The sequence below is a fragment of the Aythya ferina genome, assembly GCF_964211825.1.
Source record: "Aythya ferina genome assembly, chromosome: 14".
Lineage (NCBI taxonomy): Eukaryota > Metazoa > Chordata > Aves > Anseriformes > Anatidae > Aythya > Aythya ferina.
In genome coordinates, this window is record NC_140312.1 from 13,240,290 (window position 1) to 13,259,416 (window position 19,127).

Genomic DNA, 19,127 nt, shown 5'->3' on the forward strand with positions numbered 1-19,127 from the left:
TGATTAGGAGCCAGTCACGGTGCTTTGCTCGAGCCCCACACGACAGCTTGTGCCGCAGCTCCAGAGTCCCCTGCGTACTTCTGTAGTGCCTGTTGTTGTGAGGTGCATTAATCACACGTTAACCACGTTGACATTCAGATTGTCAGGCTGGGATTTACCTTCTCTTCAAATAAACGGAGGATTTTTTGCCTTTTTTGCCTGTTTCGTTTCATATGTCTTGGGCAGTACTTTCTACTTCCAGCAAACTATCCCGAGCGTGCAGCAGCAGCCCTATGACATGGTGTTGTCCCAGTCAACGAAACTCTTCCCTGCGTATATTTAGAATTAGACATGCTGATTTTTTGCTTTGTCACAGACAAATATCTGCTGGCTTGTTTGATCTCCAGAGCAAAGGTGTTATTAGAGCCAGCAAAACTGAGGTGGGTTTTGTCACGCAGCATGAACACTAGGGTGTGATTTGACTTGGGAGTCCTTAGTTATAGGGCATGATGCAAAGGTGGAAAGAATTCAGCCCAGCTGTTGGTGTGCAGGTCGGACAGGAGGAGCCCAGGGATGGTTTTCAGGGTCGGTGTGTACATGCACAGCCCGAGCTGGTGCGAGCAGCGGTGCGCGAGGCTGGGCCTTGCTGCTTGTGAGAGGGATGTGGGGGACAGCGTGCAACCGTGGCTGTGTGTTTGGTGTTGGCTCTGTCTGTAAATGTGGGGGCACATCAAAGTCTCACTTGTGTCCCTAGGACAGTGAATGGCAGCAGGCTGATGGGGAGGGAGGCCTGCTGGACTCGGTTTAGGTGTTCAAATTCTATGAAAGGGGCTTGGGCTACGTGACAAGCATTCAGTCTAACTTTTGTTATGAATAAAGTACATTTCTGCTGATATACCATAAAGCAGCTGTGTTATCCATAACAAAGGACTTTGTGTCATTCCACTTGTTCCTACTCCCTTTTTTAACCGTTTGGCTGAGATTTAAACAGGTAACAACAAAAAAAAAAAGGGCTTTGGATGAAAGCTACTGAGTTCATTTCCATCACAAGCATGGAACTGCAAGTGTTGTGCTGTTATAGCACATTGCTGTTTATGACAATTTTCTTTCCAATTTTCAGTGCCGACGAATGCATTCGGTCCCTGCTGTGTCATCAGCTCGCAGCCTGTGTGACCTTGGTAGCCCAAAGAGTTTTGTTCCTGCGGATCCTGCACATGCTGCTGGTCAGTGGGGCTGCCCTGGGGGGACTGCATGGTGTCAGCGAGCCCCAGCTGAAGCTCGGGACACAAACCCTAAAGGTCTGGCTGCTGAAAAAGCTGCTCAGTGCTAAGGGCTGCATTGGCTAGATGGAAACACCTCTGCCTTATTTTAGCGTACCCGTCTTCCCCTGAAAGTGCTGTGTCTTCTTCCCAAGCTTTGTTTACGTTTTTATCTTCATCTAACCTAGACTGAAAGGTTCTTCTGGCAAGGACCATCTGCTAAATTTGCAGACGCTGTGCCCGCTGCCAGTCAGCGAGGCAAGTAACGCCGTGTAGGCATCCCCACAGCAGGGCTGCTCAGCGCGTTGCAGGCAGCGGGCTGGTGGCAAGCCCAGCAAAAACGGGACATGGTGGTGAGATGGGTCTGGGGCAGGTGGCTGGGCAGGACTGGATACCTGACATGAAACTTTATTTATTTAATGGTATCTATTTAAAGTTTTAAATAAAGTATTATTAATTAAGTGGTGCTGTGACCTTAGCACTGCACTCTGCATGCTGAAGTGCCCTATTAGAGGGGCTTGTCTGAAGTGTTTTTCATGGGGGCTGTTTTATTAATGCTGGAAATAAACCTGTGCTGTTTAATATTTTGTTACTTCTACGAAATACCACGCTAGTGTACTCAGTGTGTGGAGGGAAAAGGGTCGTTTAAATAAAAATAATAATAAAAAAGCTGTATTTAAACCAAGGGAGCGCTGTGCTGCAACCTCAAGCCCCTCCAGAGTGGCACCGTGGCCCCCTTTCCTTGAGGTTGAGACTGGGATTGGGACTGGAACTGGGACTGGGATTGGGATTGGGGTCGGTGCCGGGTCCCGCCCCCCTCCCGCTGCCCCTCACAGCCCCTGAGGCACCCCCCCCCCGCCCCGCGCCGCGAGCCCGCCGCCCGCAGCCAATGAGAGCGCGGCGCCGCGGGGGCCGCCGGGACTTGTGGTCCGCGGGGAGCCGAGCCCGTAGGCGGCGACCAGAGGGGGCGGAGCGGCCGGTGGCGGTGACGCGGTGACGTTGCGTGCGTGTGCGCGTCTGCGCCTGCGTGTGCGTGCGTGCGCGCGGCGGGGGGGGCGGCGGCGGCGGCGGCGGCGGGGCCTGGCCGGGGCCTGGCGGCGGGCGCGGGGCCGGGGCCGGGGCCGGGGCCGGGGCCGGGGCGGGCGGGGCCGGGGGCGCGGAGCGGAGCGGGGCTGGGCCGGGCCGCGCTGCCCGCCCGCCGCCATGGAGCCCGACTCGGTGATCGAGGACAAGACCATCGAGCTGATGGTGAGTGCCCCCCGCCGCGCGGCCGGCACCGGGCCCGCCGCAACCCCCCCCCCCACCCCCCCCTTCACCTCCCCTCATTCCCCCCCGGGTCCCTCCCGCGCTGCTCCCGGCTGGGCCCTGAGGGGGCTCCCCGGGAGGAGGAGGAGGGGGTTGGGGGGGGGCTCCGGGGTGTGCGCGGGGATGGGAGAGGGGCAAAAAAAAAAAAAAAAAAAGATTTAAAAAAAAATGAAAGCCAGAACTAACCGAAAAAATAAAATAATAATAAAAAAGGGCACGGGCAGGGGGAGAAGGCCACAAGAAGCGGCGTGGGGGGGGGGCGCTGCGGGCGGAGCGCGGCGGGAAGCGAAAGCGGCCGGCACCGGGACGGGGCCGCTGGGGGGGAACGGGGCCGGGCCGGGGCTCTCGGGGCCGGCCCCGTTGTGCCGCCGGGCGCCGCTCGCCCTCACGCCCGCAGCCCCGGGCGGTGCCGCAGCGGGGGCCGAGGGGCAGGAGCCGGAGCTGAGGCGCTCCCCGGTGCGCTGGGCTCGGTGGGGACGCCCCCCGTCCTGCTCAGGCGCCTGGCCCGCGATGTGGGGACTTTCTCCGGTGTCACCTGTGCTGCGGGGGCACGAATCCCGAGCCCGCAGCCAGCAGTGAAAGCTGCACCACCGAAGCCCTGGTGGCACCCGCAGCCGTCCCCCCACAGCAGGGCAGGTGGCTGCCGCAGGACGAGGCTGAATTTCCCCTCTGAATTTCCACCGTGAGCACTGAGTTTTCCAGCAGTTTTTCTCCTGCCTGCCCCATTGGCAGCAGGAGGTGCTCAGGTGGCGTTCAGGGCCGGGAGGTTTGTTCACCTCCCTCAGCTTTCCTGCTTGTCTCTGTTGTGAGCCTTTTTACCAGCCTTGTCTGGGTTTGGCCAAGCTGGCAGAAGCAAACACAACTTCTGAGCGCTGCTGGTGGTGGCGTCCCCCATTAATGGCTGCATCTAGGAGATGCGCTGCTGTAAAGGCAAATGCTCACTGGGTATTAAGATCTTTATTATGTAGAAGAAACTTGAAGAAACACACTTTTCTCTTTTTTCAAAATGCATTAATTGTCAAATTTTAGTAGGACGAGCAGTTAATTCTGTAGTTCCCCACAGCAGACAGTATTTACAAAATGTAGATGATGGTTGAATTTCATCTCAGCCTTAGTGAGGGCTTGTCTAGAACCACTTGTGTTTAAGTGCACCAACTTCCCTCGAGTCCCTGGAAGCTGTTTGGAACCAGAGACGTGGCCCGAAGGCTGGGTGCCCGCGTGCTGCAGCAGATGAGATGCTCTGCACCGTGTCTGTAGGGGAGCAGGGCAGGAGGAGAGGCGATAGCGACAGAGCTCACCGGGATCTCAGTGTTTGGTGCAGGCTCCTCTGTCAGCTGTGAAGGGCAGCAGGGAATATCCCAAAGGCAGGGATGATCCTAACGGGTAAGACCTAACAGGATGCGCTCCTGCTAGAGGATGGCATCGCCAGGAAGAAGATGCGGGTGCTGCTCACTACAGGCAAGGCGTTTTGTGCCTCTCTGCCACAGGAGGTTGTGTTTTGGTGCTTGGTCACTGCCTGCTGAGGCCAGGGGTGAGCCCCAAGTCGCAGAGGTGCAAATGTGTGGTGCAGAGGCTCGGAGGGAGGAGTACAGTGCAGCTCTGAGTGGCTGAGAAACAGGAGGGAGCGAGTCAACATGTGAATGGCCCAAAAGTTTCAGAACAGGGTGTTCCAGCCCTCAACCATTCCTGCGCTGGATGGATCATTTGCATTTATTTAAAGAAAAATCACTCATGGAAATAATGCCGGTCTATTTTTAAAGCTGGAATCTAAGAGAAATATTTTAAGGTTTTAGAGTGACAACTTCCATTTGCCGTGCGACGTTCTCGCTGGCGTGCCGCAGTCGCTCTCCTCCTAGGGCAGCTTAAGGCTGGCGATATGTGGTTCTGGCTCTGTAAATCACGCCGTCCAGCCTTCCCAGTGGTGGTGAGCCCGTGATTTAGTTAGGGCATTTCATTTGTAGATGGTATCGGCCTCCCCAGGGAGGTCCCCACTGCCTGTGCCCACGAGTTCAGGAGGCTTGGGGCCGCCGGGGCTGACTTGTGACTGCGGGAGGGCCGGGGTCAGGCGGGCAGGTGCTCAGCTGAGGCACCTGAGCACTGCGCCGTCTGGGCTTACTGCTCTGTGCGAGTGGGCACACCGTTAGGAAAGGAGGAGGGAGGAGGTAATCCAGACCAGATGGGGGCTAGCCACGCTGCTGGAAGGGCTCTTTCTTCCCCTGGTTGTGATTTTTGTCTGTGGAATTAGGTAACGCTGACCTTTTTGCTCTTCTGAAGCATCAACCTTTTTCCTTGCTGAAGGTGAGGTACCAATGCCGGTTTGTGGAACACCTTTTTTTACCTATAAGTTCAGAGCAGTTTAGGAAATCTGTGCTGTTCAACCCCCCCGGTACGCGTTTGTCTCGAGCGCTCGATAAGAGCCTCGTGTCCCCGTGTTCTCAGAGAGCTTCACCTAACTGTGCCTTTGTTTTACCAGCAGGCTTTCAAAGCAGGGGATAATGAGCCTCTTAGTTCGCCTTGATGTGGTTGTAGAAGAGTTCAGAGGTATGAAAAATACATTTTTTCATACAGGTTAAAAAGTTACACAGACAGGGGTGGAACTGTGCGCATCCCGAGCGTGACAGCCCAGCTCCCAGCCTCCTGTGCCCACCGGCACCTCGGGGAGGCAGCGGGTGTGAATCCGCCCGCTCACCGAGCCCGTTAGCAGCTGCCTGCCTGCCGTGTCCTTGATGCTCCCCGAGCACAGATCCCTCTGCTGCAGCGTTGGCAGATTGAATTCAGCCCGGCGCTGTGGGAAGGCCCTGCCTGGGAAGCGCCCTGCCAGGCTCGTGAGCAGCGTCTGCCAGCCGTGCCTTAACGCTACGCATGCGGAAAGGGTTTTGCCTTTGTTGGCTAGAGTGTCTCCTAAGTGTCCAGCGGCGTTGAAGTGCCTCAGTAAATAATAAATGAAGAACTACAATCGAGTATCTCGCCAAAAGCCTTTTGGTTTCTCCTGGCGGAGCTTGCACGGGAGCTGCCGGCCCTCACGTTCCGCAGGTGACGTCCCAGAGCGAAGTGCTGCGCCCAGGAGCACTGTGCCAGCAGCCGCTTGGCCCGGGCCGTGCCACTGGTGCCTGCAGCTCCGAGGGTTACTGCAGCTGGCCGAGGCTGTGCCCCAAACTCTGTGCAGTTGTTCAGGGCAAAACAAATGGCAGCGTTCTGCTTGGAGGCTGAAAGACGCCTGCTGCACGTGTCTTGGTAGGAGCGTGCCCCCCTGTCTCAGTCGGCACAAGCCAAGCAGACAGTTGCACTTGGTTAAGTTTTTCTGATTCCTCTCAGAGGAATCCTTCAAAGAGTTGACTTCAGTGGCGATAGAGATCCAGATGGACTGGGCAGTGATGGGATTTGCATCCGGAACAAAGGCGGTACTGTTGTGGCTCAAATGTCACCGCTCAGATCTTCGTCAGGCTGGGGGCAGACGGGCAGCTCCTGCGCAGGTTCACAAACGTCGCACGAGCTGCTGGCTGCGCTTTCTCCGCTGGGCTAGCAGAGCGTGCCTTGCAGCTGGCTTTTTTTAATCTTCATTAGCTAAACGAGCAGCATTGCGAGCTGCATGCCAGGCCTTAAAGCGTGCAGTGAAAAGCGCGTCGAACTGTTTCATACTGGGGGGGGGAAGGGAAATGGCTCGAGCGGGTGTCTCGGGAGGCGGTGGCTGGTGAGGAGGCTGCGTGGAGGGCACGGAGGAGCCTTCGGGGCAGCGGATTTAAGGGCTGTGCTGCTGCAGAGGCCATCAGAGTGACAGCCGCGCTTCAGAGTGCCTGTAAGAGGAAGGAGGAATATATAAAGCGAGTAGATTGCTGTGACTTTGGCAGCGGTGCAGAAAATGGGAAGGAAGAGCTTAAGAAAATGAATTAGAGCTAGGCAACTGAATTCAGAGCCAGCAGGGTGATGATGAAATGAGGGAAGTAGACAAAGAAGTGTGGAAAGCTGTATCTTTGGGGAAGGGTTAGATAAAACAATGGGCTGAGGGGGGCAGCGGGCTGGCGAAGGGAAGAGGGGATGCGGCGAACACAGGGATGCGGAACAGAGGTTGCAAATTAAAAATAAACTCATCTGAAGCAGGGATTTGTACGGCGGCAGCCGTTGGTTTGCCCAGATGAAGGAGAACTGCACGTGTTCCGCTTGTAGGGAAAGCTCTGATCTGAAATCTTTTCTAGCCCTCAGTAAGGGAAATCTGCAGTTTTTTTGGGAAACCAAATGCTTGTGTTTCACCGAGGGCTCGCTAAATCTCATTTGAGAAGGAGATTTTTCCCTCGATTCAGTTAAATTATCCAGCGTTACTAAATCTGCCAGCCTTTGTAACAGCAGCGAGCAAATGCAGAGCGGCAGGTGAAGTGACCTCGTTGCCCAAAAAGCACGGGTAACTGCAGAGCCTCTGGGCACCTCAGGTACTGGGAAGGTGCCGTGCTGCCTGCGGGCCCTGAATTAGGCTCAGAAACGCGGTGCCTGGCTGCCACCGGGGAGGGGGTGGCACCTCGTGGTGCGCTGCAGTGCCCCTCTGACGGACGGGCTCTTGGGGTGCTCCTGCAAAAAGCCATAAAAACGCACCTGTGCTGTTTGTGCCTCCCAGACCGCGCCGACTGCGTCCCTTCGAGGCGTTCATGTTGCTAAAAATGTGGGTGAGCGGTGAGCATTGCCCCAGCACCCCGGCACACCAAACCGGGCCAGCTTCTTGCAGGCTGTGCCGTAGGGAGGCCTGGCGGTGTCCGCCGAAGGCTGGCCGGACGTTTTGGTTTCATCTGTGTTTTCTGAACCGCCTCCGCCACTTGTTCAATCAGCACGTTGTGTGTTTTTGATGTGTTACGTTTTATTGCCGTGGAGTTTAGAGGTCACCGTTTGGCTTTTGCGTTTTCAGTTTCAGCTTCCTGCGCTGCTCGGGGTGCTCGTGCAGCGGCGTGGAACGAAATGGGGCTTGTGGCAAACGTGCCAAGGGGAGACAAACGATGTGTGGGAGAAAATAAGAGACCGTGGCTGCGAGAGGGCTGCTCGGTGGCAAGTCGCGTTCTTGTTGTCGTTGCAAGGCAGAAAATAAATTGAAGGGAAAGGAGAATCTGTGCCGGGTTGGTTAAACTAATGCTGATTAATAACAATACTTACATTCCAGCTGTCTTCTCGGGATGATTTCTTCGCACTAATGCCGCTGTTCGTTATGTAATCTGATTTCGCAGTTTGATTTCCATGGTATTGATAATGCTTCGGTGTTCACAGAAAATCCACTTTTTCTGGAAAATCCCTTCCTTCCCCAGTTTCTTGGTGTATTTCTGAGCTCCGTGGTGTGACATCTGACAGCCTACTCCATTTTCCTCTATTACTTTCACACATTTCCCACTATGAGCGGTGCGTGACTGAGACCAGATAATGCAAAAATAATGCAGTGCCTTTTGTGCTTTAATAACAAAAAAAGTGCTGACTTTTTGGAAACTTACTTTGCTTCTCATACAGGCGAAATTAACAACGGGAGCGTTTGGAGGCGTGGTGTTTCTTCATTGCTCGGTTTATCCACATCTCCCAGGAGTTGCATCCCTCTGCTTGTACCCTGCAAAACTGAAATTTCTGTAGGGAACTGAAGAACAATTCTGCTTCCCAGGCCCGCTTTCCTACACATGCAGACAGAAATCTCTAAGATGTAGGTAGGTACCTGCCCCCTGCCAGGAACAGGGACCGACGTGCCTTCAGTGTGAACCAGTACAAACCTTTTGGGGTCAGCTTTTAGCTGTGCAGCACTGAGAAGAGTTGGGGCAGACAGGCAGCTGTATGTTCAGCCTTAGGAGCTGCGTGGCCGTGCTCTAAGTTTCCGGTTGCTGCGAGTCGTTGCGTAGGGAATTTTGGCCCCCAAATGGTGACGACTCGCATCGTGTGCCCTTCTGGGACGTGTGGCTACGTCAGAGCGGCTTGCACAATGCCGCTCTGTTCAAATCTTCTGTCAAGTCATGCCAATTGCAGGGTCTCGGACAAAAATACACGCAGCTTTGTGGAAATCTACGTTCGGAATCTGTTTGCAAAACTGAAGTTACAATTACAGCTTGTGTTTGAGAGAGAATCTTTGAAGCAATTCTATCTGGGCAGCGAAGGACTAGCCAGGGAAACGTGATAGCGGGGCTGTCTCCATCGCTCCGCTGCTTCCAAGAGAAAAATCAGACCAGTGCTGTCACACTCCCTGCCTCTCCTTCTACCATCCTGCTGGCTCCGTTGACTTAGCAAATCAGCACATTTATATAATTTTGATAGCTGTCTTGTTACTGAGCTATATTATGCTCTTAAATTCTGAGTCATATGCCTTGACATCTTAGCGCTTTACTTGGCAGCCTTAAAATTCATAGATTGGGCACGGTGTCAGACTTACAGCCCTGCTCTGCCCTTGAAATGTTGCCCTGTAGCTGTTACCTTACCAGTCACCCTCGGTGAAGATGCTCCTTTCTTCGGGGAGCTCTGGACAGCCGTGCCCATAACTCTTCTCCATCCTTCTCCTTGCAGCTCCTGTCTCAAGGCACAGGGCACTGTTGTGGAGGCCGAGGAACGCTTGGTTCAGTTCTCTGGAGGGACTGGAGAGGAGAGGGAAGGTGGGAGAGGCGGTGTTGACCTGTCCTTCTCTGGATACTGCAGCAGTGTTCTAGGGAGCCCTGTCCCTGATAGGGGAGGTCCTTCTGTAGGTCTGGCCCAAGCCGTTAGGAGATGTGGCTGGAAGGCTCGCAGCCTCCTCACTTTTGGATAGGCTTTTGCTCTTAGTTCTGGCACGGGCACAGTGTGCGCTTCTGCTGGCTTCCTTCTCGTAGGTGTTGCAGCCAAAGCCACTTCACATCCGTCGTTCTTGACTCTGAGCACGCTGCTGAAGTGCTGGCTGAAGCCCCTTCGCCATCTCGCTTAGTGAGGGGCAGCTTTCCCTTACCTCGCTCAGGGGGAGCGTGCCTCACCTTGCTCCTGGGTGCAGGACCTGCTGCAGAGCCGCAGCAATGCTGAGGAGCTCCTGAAGTCAGTGCTCGCCTTCAGGTCGTGTCTTGAAGGCTCCATCTTTGCGCAGCTGGTACGTAAGGGAAGTCAGATCACTCTGGGTCTGGAAAAAGGGAGAGAATCAGGGCAGTGATGTGCTCTAGAGCACGTGGATGGCAGTGAGGAGAAGTGGAGGTGCTTCGCAAAGCTGTGTGCTGCCACTCTAGCGGTCCTTGGAGCGGAGGACGAAGCTTTAGCGTTTGCTCCGCTGTTTGCCCTGTAGTTTCTTCTCGTCTTCCTTAATCTTGGCCAAGCAAGCTGCTGCCCAACACCCTTGTTTTAGGATGGGTTGACGCAGGGTGCGGGACAGAGCGATTTCTGGTCCGTGAGCCCGTTTCTCTGTCTTAGATCCACCAATCCGATGACCCCACTAACGCAGTCGTTGCGGACCGGCAGGGTGTGTAGGCTGCTCGTCTAACAGCGCTAGCAGTACGTGATGGGGATTTCGTTCACGAAAGCAGTAGGTGCACCAAGCTGAAGATGATTGGCTGCTCTCTTTTAACAGACAAGTCTGAGAAGGAAAACCCATTCGAATCCCCTTTCATTCTGGATTGGTGGATCTGAAGCCCAGAAACAAAGTTTCAGGTAAGAAGTCACCCTGTACTATCTCTTGCTGCTTCTGCTTAGATGAGTTTGTCCGCAAATTCAGTATCCTGCTTTAACTGCTTCATGTCCCTTACATACTAGAGCTCACCCAGGTAGCTGCTGAGGCGAGTTTAGAGTAAGAGAAGGCCCAGCCAGTGAACACACACCTCAGTAGGGAAGTGCAGGTCTGCCCTGCAGGACGGCCCTAGGACCTGCAGAGCTAGGGAGCAGTATCTGCAGATAAAGGGACACTGAGCAAACAGCTGACAAATCTCGCTTCTGAAGGGAGAAAGCAGCCTTATCAATGGCTTTGTTGAACTTCTCAGTGGAGTTCAGAGAGTAGTAGCTATCTGCTCTGATTTCTGGCCCTGTTTTCTCATGAGAGCTTTAGGGAACTCGCTCCAGCTGTTTGTGTTACGAATCCCAGTAGCTTTACCCCGTGGACGTGCCGCTTGAGATGGTGTTGTGGGCAGCGCATGGAGTCAGCCTGGTAAATCCTTAACGAGGTCTCAACTGCAAGTCCTGGTGGTGGTGTTTGAGAGCAGCGCTGAGCCAGCCCTAAGGCAGGGTTTCAGGGAGGTGCCTCAGAGCTGCAGCAGGTTTGTTTCAGAGCAGGGGAGCGTGCTCGTATTTGGAGTCCCCTTACAGAGACGTGGATGTGACTAAAAGGCTACCAGATGATATCGTAAGGATGAGTCTGGGAGGCGTTTGGCTCCCAGATCCCTGGCTGAGAGAGCAAAAAGTGAAGTGCCTTGAACACCTGGTGTGAGCGTGATTCACCCCTCCTAACGCCCTGCTGTACTCCAAGGTAGCGCTTCCATGAACCCGGCCACTTACTGCTAAAGTTAGTAGGAAGCAGGTACGCCTCGATTCCTTCTGATGTTAATAGCCATAACGCTAAGCTGCTTGAGTGCTCTCTTGTAGACAGCCATTAAAACAAACGTGAAGGCCTTGGTATTTAACATACTGTAGAAGAAACTCGTGTAGGTGCTGTTGATATCACTGACTGCGTTAGCTGCGCGATTGTTTTGCTGGTGTGGTATTTTGTGCAGAAATTAGCCTTGCATTTAATTGATGAATACATCTATAACAAATTATTTGTGCACAGGATACTGTTGTTTCCTGGCCTGGTTTTCTGAGTACTTGAATTTTATTTGGTTAGGGTGGACAAGACTTGGGCACGCTTTTCTAGTACAATTCTTAAAAAAAAAAAAAAAAAAAAGTCTGAGGGAAAATCAAAGGAAAACGCTTGTTAACCTTAGTCTGCCACATTTCCTGCAGTCTGTTCTAATATCAAACTGAGCTTGTCCCGTGTGCTGACCAGTTTCACCCGGTGAAATAAAATCTTCCCATGGAGCATTTCCCCTCGGGGCGTGCCCTCCTCTGAACTGAGGGAACGGGGAGACAGAAGTGATCTCGACATCTTTAATGATGAAAACTGAAACAAGGAAATAATTTAAATACACTGGGGGTGGGTGAAAGGGGAAGTGTAATTGCGTGCTCCTGCTGATTAAGATCCCCAGCGTTAGGATATTTAATGTTGTATGAAGTGCTTAGCTGTTGGAAACCCGGAACAGTTCTGCCAAAGGCTCAGCTGAACCTGTGTGGAAGTTTGTGCAGGTTGGAGGCTCAGTTCTTGTCTGGGTTCTGGATCTTGTTTTTTTAAAAGTAAAATGTAACCTGGCTTTCAAAGGCTGTTTAAATGCCCCTCTGCAACATTTAAAATACAGACACCGAATGCAAATCTACCATTTTACTATGTACTAAGCCTGGAATTCATACTTATTTAAACTAGGCAAGTTAAAGTGCACGCTGCCTTGTCCAGGCTGTGTTTTTAGATCAGGTTAATGTTTTTGTTAGATTGTGTTAGTCCCTGTCCTTGAAAACTGAATTCAGGAGGAGTCTGAGCCAGCTCGTACAGTTTTAGGCAAGCTTCATCTACAGTTTCGTGAGTATTCAACTTACTTTAAAGTTTCTACTATTTCAGTTGGCAGTGCTAGGTCTTTTTCCAGTTATGATTTACTATTAGCAGGTGTAGTGCTGTCTGTAGATGTCTGTAGCACCTCTGTTCCTCCTCCTGCATAAGAGAGTAAGAAAGCCAGTTTTCTTTCAAAATGGCTTTTTTATATAATGTAGGATGTGCTAGTGCAGCAAGGAATACTGTAAGTCAGAAGTTTTGCAATTGTTGGAATTGGGGTGTCACTGTATGAAGGAAGCAAAGCTTAACCTAAAAACTATGTGTTTTGAAAAATTTAGACTGCTTTCAGTTAACAATGAAGAGTGACTACAACGTAAATGTATGAGGGTTTTCTCTGTAGTCTTCTGTGTCCTCCTGAAAACAAGATGTTGCATCTCACGAGTCTTATTCTGATGAATAAATTATAACGGAGTAAGGTTGTTGTTATATGCAAAGAAAGCACTTAATCTCTTCTCCACTGAATCCGTGTTCCTTTTGTAGCGTTCATTTTGTTGTAGCAAACGCATACTTTGATCTTCAGGAGCAGAGCGGGACTGCATTATTGATCACGCTTCTGTGAATTCATTGCCCTATTAGAAGAACTGCGTGGTAATGGAAAATAATTTATCAGATAAATTTCTCCTCATTTGCCTTGCTTTATATTTCCTAATTTCTCACTTAGTGTTTTCCTCCAAATGCAAGAAGCTTACGTGCAGAACTTGAATGACAATTGGGAGGTGGTACCACTGAGCAATGTGAATGGCAATCGTTTTTCTGAATAGATTTTTCTAATGCAAGAGTGACTCAGCTATTGGTTTCCTATTTTTTGAATGATCTACTAACAATAAAGGAAAAATCAAAAGCATTTTACAAGAGAAGATGAGCTTACTGCTCTGATACTTATTTTCAAGAAACTCATTTTTAACTTCCCTAGTTCTCCAAAGCACAGAAAGAAACCCAAGAGCAAGCTCAATCTTTTGTACAAGGACAACTTTCTTGACCTGAGAATGCAGCTGTTCTTAAAGCAGAACATGTGAGAGAAACTCCTTGCATTTTGGAAATGCATTGTAAGAATGGTACTCGGACAGCCTTCCAAATCAGGCACTCAAGTCTGGACGTGAGATTGCATTTTGTCTGTGGAAAAGGTAGTGATGCGATGCCACCACTTCCAGCTTGTATGGAGCATGTGAGCACACCCATCTCTCAAGGGACATCTTGGTTTTGAAATGAAAAAGAGTACGAAGTACTGCTATTGGTCTCATCCCAGTTGTTTCGTTTCAGAGTACCTCAGCAAAGGTACCAAGCGTGCCAAAATGTGCAGCGCAGTGAATGTGGTACCGTGCCAAGCCAGGCTGTCGCTTGTGGAACATGCTTATTCGTGTTACGTGCATGCCCCCACACTTTGTTTCCGATCAGATATTCACAATGACAAGTATACTTTGACACTCTTCATTCTCTATGTCTTGCAATACTCAGAGCACTTGTTCCGATACCTAGTTGTTGCAGCACTGTTCTGCTCACAGATGGTTTGAATGAATTGCGTAAGGTACCGACAGCAGGTAAGAGCTAGAGGGTGTCCCAGCTAGCACAAGGGGCCGGGGCTTGCTGAGTAGTTGGCAACTGTTCCTTGCTGAGTGTAAAATAATGCTGAAGGCCTTTGAACAGCGTTACTGCTTTATATTTTTTTTTATTTAGCTTAATGCAGATTTTTGAGAAATCTGGGCTTGATACTAAATTTAACTTGGGAGCCTAAAACTTGCATAAAACGTCCTGGCTGTCTGCAAGTCGAGCAGCGCTTGTGGGCCTGCCCCTCTGTGCAGCGCTCCGTCTGAGCTAGCAGTGGCTGCGTCACTTGCAGGCACAGAACATTTTAAGTATCAGCGGTTACCCCGTGTATTTATCAATCGAGAGGGCTAATGGAAATAAAAAAGCATCAGTTCTGTTGGTCCGGGCCTACATCAAAGTAAACCACACGCCCATTACAGATGTAGAGTTGCCCATGAGTTTCTGACAACTAAAACCGTGAGGAGTTCAGAGCGAAGGCTGAAGGTTTTTGGTTGTACCTGACTCTGCCAGGCTGAATCTATTCATAGCTCTACGGAAATCATAGAGTAGAACTGTTAAGGTTGGAAAGGACCTCCGAGAAATGCAGAACACGAGCTAAACTTCCTGAGGAGCTGCTTTGTTTTCACAGGGAAGTTGGGAAAAGCACTTCAGAATTTGGGAACTTGAATGATTTGTTAGGTACTTGTGCTCAATTTTGATCGTGTAATAAATTGTGTAAGAAAGAAAGCAGTGGCAGAGGGAGTGAATGCATATGGTTAGCAATGCTTCTTGAAAAATGCAGTTTATTAGACAATTCATTTGTTTTTCTGTATTTCTCTTCAAAATGCAAAAGTACCTCCCTTCCCCATTCTCTTTTCAACTGTCTAAAAACCTTTTCAAAAGCAAGGATATTTTAACCTTAAGAACAGAATCTCAAAATCTGTAAATGTCCCACGACACATTTTGAATCCTTAAATTATTTTATATAAAGGAAATGGATGTAGTTTTGGTGGAAATGCTTGAGGTCAGAGCTATGATACTTTATGAAAGTTCTACTGAGAAGGCCTCGTGGTGCTGATGCTTTCTGAACTGTGACACCGCAGCGTTTCCATCACTGGTCATAAAGTGTGTTAGCTCCACCAGGAGCACAGGCTCTAGTCCATATGCATTTCTTGAGCCAACTTGGTATAAAATTGTGAATGTTTCTGTTTGGATGTGAGTTCTAATTTTAAATGCACTGAAACCAAAGGTTTCTGGACATTTTACAGGGCTTTAACTCAACGCTGCTCTGCACCTGTGCGAAGTCCCAAGTGAACAGAAACTTTACATTGTTCAGGGGCTGCTCAATTCTTTAACCTTTATCCTAAGAAGTTATTACCTCCAAATTTGATTTATCAGAACATTGCTGCATGCTTTACTATTCATATAACAAGTTCTTAGCATCTAACCTGAAAGACTTAAAAGCATATTCCTTTTTTTAACTGTTAAAGATTTAAAATTTTGCGTGGAATGCAAATTCAAATCTTTGCATACTTTTTTTTTCAATTTGTGACTTAAGATTGAAACCTAAATCTTGAAAGGTCGTTCCTGAGGCTGGCCTACCAAAGCATTAAGGTATTAATTTTTTTGAACATAAACATAAGGTATCCAGAAGGGCAGAACAATGGTTTCTCTCTGTATTTATTGTTTCAGCATCATTTGCTCCTTGCTGTGACTCTGGAGAGCCCCTCTTGCATCCATTTGTTGCTCCCCTCTGAGTATTGCCTTCAGAGGAGCACAGCAGCCTTGATATGTCACCTAAAACTCTGCAGTTAGAATTAGCTTTAAAACTTGAGGTTTGGCTTTATCTTAACCTCCATGGTTTTGTCTGCCAGCGCGACTGGTGCTGGTGTAAATGTGCACTGAATGTGAGGCCCACCAGCCAGGGAAAACACCCACATGCTTTATGCACTGACATGAAATTCATTCAGTATCGCAACTTTTTTTTAAAAACAAACAAAAAGCCCTTTCAGTAAGATATTCCATACTTCTGGCCTCAGCCACAGAGGTCTGTGGAGCAGGAGCTGACTTCCTAAAGTTTGGTCTTTTTTTTATTTTTGCCATTTTTGTTTTTTGTCCTGGATGACCTAGCTATTTTTGTCTGCAGTGCACTGGGGACCGGCACCACCATCTCTAGGACCAGTACTCTCTGCAGTGAGTTTTATGCACTTCTCCTGTTCCCTTTCCCAGTTTTTATTGAATTGTGCTGCAGCTCCCTGGGATCCTGATGAAAGGCAAGTGGAAAGCGAGGGTATAAGTTCAGGTCCTTGTTATTCACAAATTAGAAGCCTTAAAACGCTGCTGTGGTTTTATTTATAACCAGCAGCTCGTACACAGACAGGGTCAAGAAATAACATGTCAGTGAGGCACACAAATATTTGCACATTCCTGGTTTAGTGTGAAGTAGAATGCAATATTTAATTTGTAGGATTGTGCAATAGCATTGCTGCAGTTAAGTGTCCAGTGGTTTTTAGAAATCCTTTTATTCAGGGTTTCGTAATGCCGTGGAGAGGTTTTTGTGTGGCTTACGCTTGGCATGGAAGTGGCCTCCTTGTCTAATGTGTTATGAACTAAATTAAAAAGTGATTCTCGAGTTACCCGCATTTCTCTTAAGTTCTTAATATTCAGCTTGCTTAGTGAAAGTAATTGCTAAAGGCCAGCACAGGCTGATGGCCTAAACCAGCGATTTTTAGCTTGTGATTTGTGGGCTCCTGAAGTCCACTGGAGGGCTGATGGGACCTGGCAAGTCTGCACGTGTAGGTTGATCACACGTGGTTCTGTGCATTGGACGTGGAGGTGTTAGGGGAGAACACTGTTTTGAGTCGTGATCAGTGACTTCTAAGTGACGTGAGCAGAATTAACGTTTTTACTGGGCCTCTGTATTTGAAAACTCAAAAATTTCTTTAGGCTTTAATAAATGCACTGAGCGTTGATGGCTCAGTGTTGCTGAAACACCATCGAGAAACTGTGCCAAATAGGATCCAATGATGACACGGGGCAGAAAGGAAGCTTTCTGTGCCTGTGTACGCTTTTCAGGTAGAACTGTAAGGTCTGAATAAGGTCCGACATCTTCAATATCATAATAGATTTGAACAGCACATCCCCTGTCTTTAAACACAATCTTTTTTTGACCATCTTCTTGGAATTGAGATTAAGATTCTGACCTACTGGGTTGATTGGTAGCTAACAGAGAACTCCTGTTTCTTTAAGCTTTAAAGAATCTTTTAATAATCTCAAACTCGCCTATTTTGATATTGAAGGAAAAGACCTTGCAATATAGCATTAATAATTTTATTTTTACCTGCTGGGATCATTCTTGTCTTGTTTTTGCTTTAATTTCTTTGAAGCACAGGGACTGAAGTCTTACACTTCCTTGTGTTTTAGTCGTTAGATATGAAACAAAAATTGAAATAAAGGTTGAAATAAATTGAAATCAATTCCTCAGTTGCTCTGGGTTCCCTCCTGCCCCTCCCTGCTGGCACAACAAGGGTCTCCCCAGGTCTTCACCTGGGGTATTCTGCTTCAGCTGTGACCTGTGGGATTGGCTTGTGATGATTTGGGCTTCCTTACAACTAAATTGGAAGCCCACATGAAAAATGCTGAGAGCCAAATTTTGGAGCTGGCTTTGTGATGGTAATTGAATCCTTTTCTCTAGCTTTCTCTGGTGGTTGTGCAGTTACTATTGTACCCTTAAAAGGAACTGTGGAATAACATCACCGAGCTGTAAAAGGGCTGCAGGGTCTGTCTGCAGTGAACTTCTCCAGCTTAAGCAGTGAAACACTTCCAAACTTTTCCTCCCTTGTAGTGTCAGCAGCATGGAGTCGGGTCGTGAAGCCTGGTTCCTTCGGGCTCGGGTGGTGGTATGAGTGATTAACGGTGGTAGGGCATAATTTGGCTTACAGGATACGTGTAACTGGTAACACCCCCATAACCCACTAAAGCAGCAGGACACTATGTCTTAAGGAAGCAGAACTTGGTCTTGCAGCCCAAAGGTAGCCAGGTGGCCTTCCTCTTCTAAAGCACACGCTTAGGTTGGGTCAGTGCCCCGATACATGGACCGTGACCTCAGGAGTTAACGTAGGCTCTGCCGTCAGAACAAATGAGCACAAATTGTTTGGGAAAGATGAGACGGGGTGGGGTGCTGAGCCTTAATTCCCCCAAATCCCCAGGACCATGCTCTGGGGACTTGCCCCTGCCCTTAACCCACATCGTTGGGCTTCTGGCCCCGTGCTGCCGCACCTCCCATCCTGCTATGGGGTTGTCACTGCCACCCTGCACTGAAGCCTGCAGGCTGCAAACGAGGGAAATGAGCTCGTTATCCTTGGTAGGGCAGAGGGACGGCTCGCTTTCTGCAAAGGATCTTCAGTCGTTATTTTACCCTTGGCCACTAACCTCGTGCTGAATGTAGAAATGCCGTAGATAAGTACCCACGTTAACGTACTAATGAGTTGCCTGCCTTGAGTGATTTGTTGTGGCATCTAACTGCTTCTTCTCTTCCTTCCTTTTTGTCACCCTGCAGTGTTCTGTGCCAAGGTCTTTGTGGCTAGGCTGCTCCAACCTGGTAGAGAGCATGTGCGCACTGAGATGCCTGCAGAGCATGCCCAGTGTCAGATGTCTCCAGGTGCCTTTCTTCTTTCTTGTTGTAAATGTTATGCGTATGCTGTTGAACATTGTTAAACTCTCAGGACTCTGTTTAATCAAACTGTTAAGTCTGCTAAATGTTTTTTGTGCATCCTTTGCTGAAACCTTCTACTTAACTGCATTGTAGGAGTGCACCTTAAGCGGGCTTTCTGTACAGTAGGATCTCTGCGGGAGGGGGAGAGCTTTTGTGTTTGATTGCCTGTTTACTCAAGTTGTGATATAAGTAGCATAGTTGTGCATGTTGCCTGCTATGTTTTGCTTTCTTGTTTAATTTAAAAAAAAAAATGCAATGAGCTTTGCCATTTCTCTTAAATTGCAATGAACTGCATAGCCTGTGATATTTGTGTGATTTGATTTAGAAAGGGTAAGCTTTTTACTTTCCACCACGTATGATGCTGGTTACAGCCTTACGGTTAGTCATTGCGCATGCCTGACCGCAGAGTAGTTAGTGTGGAGTCGGGGGGAGCCTGTTGGTTAACAGTAACTCTAACTCAGCCCCTCAACTGCTCAGAAGGGAAGAGCAAGGGGTGGGGGTCACTAAATCAAGCTCTGCTCTGCTTCTAGTAAACTGTTACAGCTGGGCCTGCATAGTGTATAGATGGGGGATTTGCTTGTGTTTCTTTACAGGTGGGGGAGGGATTGAAAAAGATAAGTAATGAAAAGGAGATTTGGATACCAGTGGTATGGTTACTCCGTGGCACTTCCTGGAGTGTTGCTGAATGTAAAGTTTTTAGCAGAACATAATTATTATTAAATATTAGTATCTTTTAGAACACAATAGCATTACTCAGTGG

The 19,127-nt window shown here is 49.3% G+C and overlaps 1 protein-coding gene across 3 annotated transcripts in view; it reads left to right on the top strand.

The window, feature by feature from the left end:
* The first annotated feature begins 2,354 nt into the window (after positions 1–2,354).
* FBXW11 (F-box and WD repeat domain containing 11) overlaps positions 2,355–19,127 on the top strand; it is a 76,091-nt gene continuing 59,318 nt past the window's right edge. Inside the window, exons 1-2 of one of the 3 annotated variants that reach the window (XM_084535463.1) lie at positions 2,355–2,486; positions 10,072–10,151. Coding sequence is in view for 2 of the 3 variants with exons in the window: in XM_084535461.1 (XP_084391587.1) it covers positions 2,442–2,486; positions 18,212–18,313 (147 nt within the window). In the remaining variant the exon portion in view is untranslated. Of the gene's footprint in view, positions 2,487–10,071; positions 10,152–18,211; positions 18,314–19,127 lie in introns of all 3 variants that reach the window. The other 2 variants (XM_084535461.1, XM_084535462.1) reach the window with 2 other exon arrangements.